Source organism: Crocuta crocuta, unplaced genomic scaffold, assembly GCF_008692635.1.
Source record: "Crocuta crocuta isolate KB4526 unplaced genomic scaffold, BGI_CrCroc_1.0 scaffold115, whole genome shotgun sequence".
Classification (NCBI taxonomy): domain Eukaryota; kingdom Metazoa; phylum Chordata; class Mammalia; order Carnivora; family Hyaenidae; genus Crocuta; species Crocuta crocuta.
This window is the reverse complement of record NW_027530575.1, coordinates 6,921,940-6,924,693: the sequence shown is the minus strand read 5'-3', so window position 1 is coordinate 6,924,693 and position 2,754 is coordinate 6,921,940. Positions and strand designations below refer to the sequence as shown.

The window sequence follows — 2,754 nt, the reverse complement described above, 5'->3', positions numbered from 1 at the left end:
TGCGGATCACTGGGAGAGGGGAGGGAAAAAAATTCACGTTTGCTTTTTATTTTTTTAAATGTTTTATTTCTAGGAGAGAGAGAGAGAGAGACAGCGTGAGCAGGGGAGGGTCAGAGAGAGAGAGTCACAGACTGAAACAGGCTCCAGGCTCTGAGCTGGCAGTCAGCACAGAGCCCGACGCGGCGCTCGAACCCACGAACCGCGAGATCATGACCCAAGCGAAAGTCGGACGCCCAACCGACTAAGCCACCCAGGCGCCCCTGCTTTTTATTTGAATAGAGGCATCCTGGGAGGAAAGAGTCACTTATAAGAAAGTTACTTCCTTCTGGAGAGGGGGACCGAGGTCCAGGGTGGGAGGGAGATCTTTCTCTTTTCCGTAAACTTTAGATTTCTGATGCATGTGACTGCGTTACCAATTGCACGTCGGCACGAACAAAACGGAATCTTCTGTTGCGAACAGTCGAGTTGTCGTTAGCAGAGAGCATGCGCAAAACCGTGTGTGTATCATGTTGTTTTGTGTAAAAGAAAGAGGGGGATGTTTTTATTTTTTTAAANCCCACGAACCGCGAGATCATGACCTAAGCGAAAGTCGGGCGCTTAACCGACTAAGCCACCCAGGCGCCCCGGGGGGGATGTTTTTATTACGGAGGCATCAATTTTAGGAAAGAGTGATGGGGGGCACCTGGGGAAGTGGGCACAGGGGAGGAAGGCTTGATTCGTGTTGTAGCCCTTCTTATGGTTTGGTCTTTTTTTCTTTTTCTTTTTTAAGTTTATTTATTTATTTTTTTTACTTTGAGAGAGAGAGAGAGCAGAGGAGGGCCAGAGAAAGAGAATCCTAAGCAGGCTCTGCGCTTCCAGTGCTGAGCCTGATGCGGGGCTCAAACCCACGAACCATGAGATCATGACCTGAGCCCAAATCAAGAGTCGGACACGCAATCGACTGAGCCACCGGGGCACCCCCTTTCGGTTCAGTCTTTACATCAAATCGCATCCATGGGTGAGGCCACCTGAGAAACGGAGGCGCAGCGCCGGCACCCTCAGACCCAGGTGATGTCACACGCCAGGGAGGGGAGGAGAGACACACGTTCAGCCTCTGCAACTATTTTATTGAATATTCGGCAGTGACAGGTGCTTGGTTCAGGAGTAAGCTTTCCCTCCCTGCGCCCTCCCCCTCCCCACCGCCTGGAGCTCAGGTTAGACAAGCTTCGGCACCGGGCACGGCACTCTGGCTGGTCCACGTGCCCGCAGTGCTTTCACAGACGTGGCATCTATGCAACAAGGGCCACCTGGCACCACCGCTCCTCGTCTGTGGTTCTCCTTCTGCTCTGCCGCCGCAGCCCAGGCCCACGGGCACGGTCCCCGCCACCCGCCCTCCAGCAGGGAGGCCTCCTGCCTCAGGCCCTAGAGCGGTGCCCGCGGGGGTGCTCGGGTCTGGCTCGCCTTGGCAGTCTGGTCTTGAAGAGGGACTTGCCCGAGGCTTCGATGTACGTGACGCTCATCTCTTTGGGGCTGATCTCCACGTAGGCAAAGCCGCCCAGCGAGTCCTCGGCCCCGTAGTGGAAGCGCAGGTAGCCGTTGGGGACCTTGCGCATATGCTTTCTCGAGGGGTCCATGAAGTTTCCAGCCCCGCTCAGCACGTAGCCCACGCCGTTCTCATCCTGGAGGTACTGTGCACGGAGGGCGCAGGGTCAGGGAAAGAGGCCCCAGCCCCTCCATGACACTGACCATGGACCGTGTCTTGAATCTGGGTCAGGCCTGTCCCCGACCACGGCGTCACCTTGGGCGAGGGACAGAACCCCTCTGGGCCTCAGTTTCCTCCCCTGTAGCAACACACTGATCCTACTTCACGGCTAGAGAAGTGCAATTGGCAACCGGTAGATAGAACGATGGCTTTTGGGAAACTTTGGGCTGTTTTCCTGGCTAGACAGCATATAGCTTGAGGGACACTGGGGAGAATCCCCCCCAGGCGGCAGGCGGAGCTGGGCTGGGGGCCCCTTCCTCACCTCCCCCGCAGAGCCCTCACCTGCAGGTTGTGGTCATGGCCACACAGGTAGGCGGTGACCTTGTACGTGGCCAGCAGCGGCATCAGCTGCTTGACCAGGCAGCGGGTGGGCCCGTGCTCGGCGATGGACCACACCGGGTAGTGGCCGGCCACCAGCACGTAGTCCTCCTTGGCCGCCGCCAGCTGCTTCTTGAGCCAGGACAGCTGTGTGCGGGCCAGCGCTGCGTCGCGGGGCCTCTCCGGCTGCTGGCTGAGGAAGTCGTCCGAGTTGCCGCACAGCGTCACCGTGTCCAGCATGAAGATGGCCACGGACACGTTGGACCGAGGGACTTTGAAGCGCAGACGGTAGTAAGGGCTGGGGAAGTTCCTGCGGCGGAGATGGAGCCGGCTTGAGCCCACAAGCCCTGGGTTTGAGCCCCGGGTCCAGCTCTTGGTCTCCCCCTGAGGGAGGAGGGGCGGCGGGGCTGGGGGCGGGCTCACCAGCGCTGAGAGACCCTGGAGTACTCGATCTGTGCAGAGACGTTCCCCAGGTGGTCATGGTTGCCGGCCAGCACGTACCAGGGCACATTGCGGAGAGAGGAGGCAGAGAAGACATCCTCGAAGGTCTCCTGTGGCACACAGAAGGGACGCCCCCCGACCCCAGGGTCAGGCAGCTGCCCGGAGGCCCCCACCACGGCACGGGCCGGGGCCAAGCGTCAGCTTCCCTCTGCCTTCTCCAGAGTCCCAAAGGTCGGGCGGCTTTGCCACACCTG

The 2,754-nt window shown here is 59.2% G+C and overlaps 1 protein-coding gene across 4 annotated transcripts in view; it reads right to left on the bottom strand.

The window, feature by feature from the left end:
- Positions 1 to 1,085: 1,085 nt before the first annotated feature.
- ACP5 (acid phosphatase 5, tartrate resistant) overlaps positions 1,086 to 2,754 on the bottom strand; it is a 3,910-nt gene continuing 2,241 nt past the window's right edge. For all 4 annotated transcript variants that reach the window (XM_077767993.1, XM_077767996.1, XM_077767995.1 and 1 more), the window contains exons 4-6: positions 2,483 to 2,610; positions 2,024 to 2,369; positions 1,086 to 1,667 (exon numbers count right to left, since the gene is read on the bottom strand). In XM_077767993.1, coding sequence (XP_077624119.1) covers positions 1,395 to 1,667; positions 2,024 to 2,369; positions 2,483 to 2,610 — 747 coding nt within the window. In that variant the 3' untranslated portion in view covers positions 1,086 to 1,394. The remainder of the gene's footprint in view (positions 1,668 to 2,023; positions 2,370 to 2,482; positions 2,611 to 2,754) is intronic.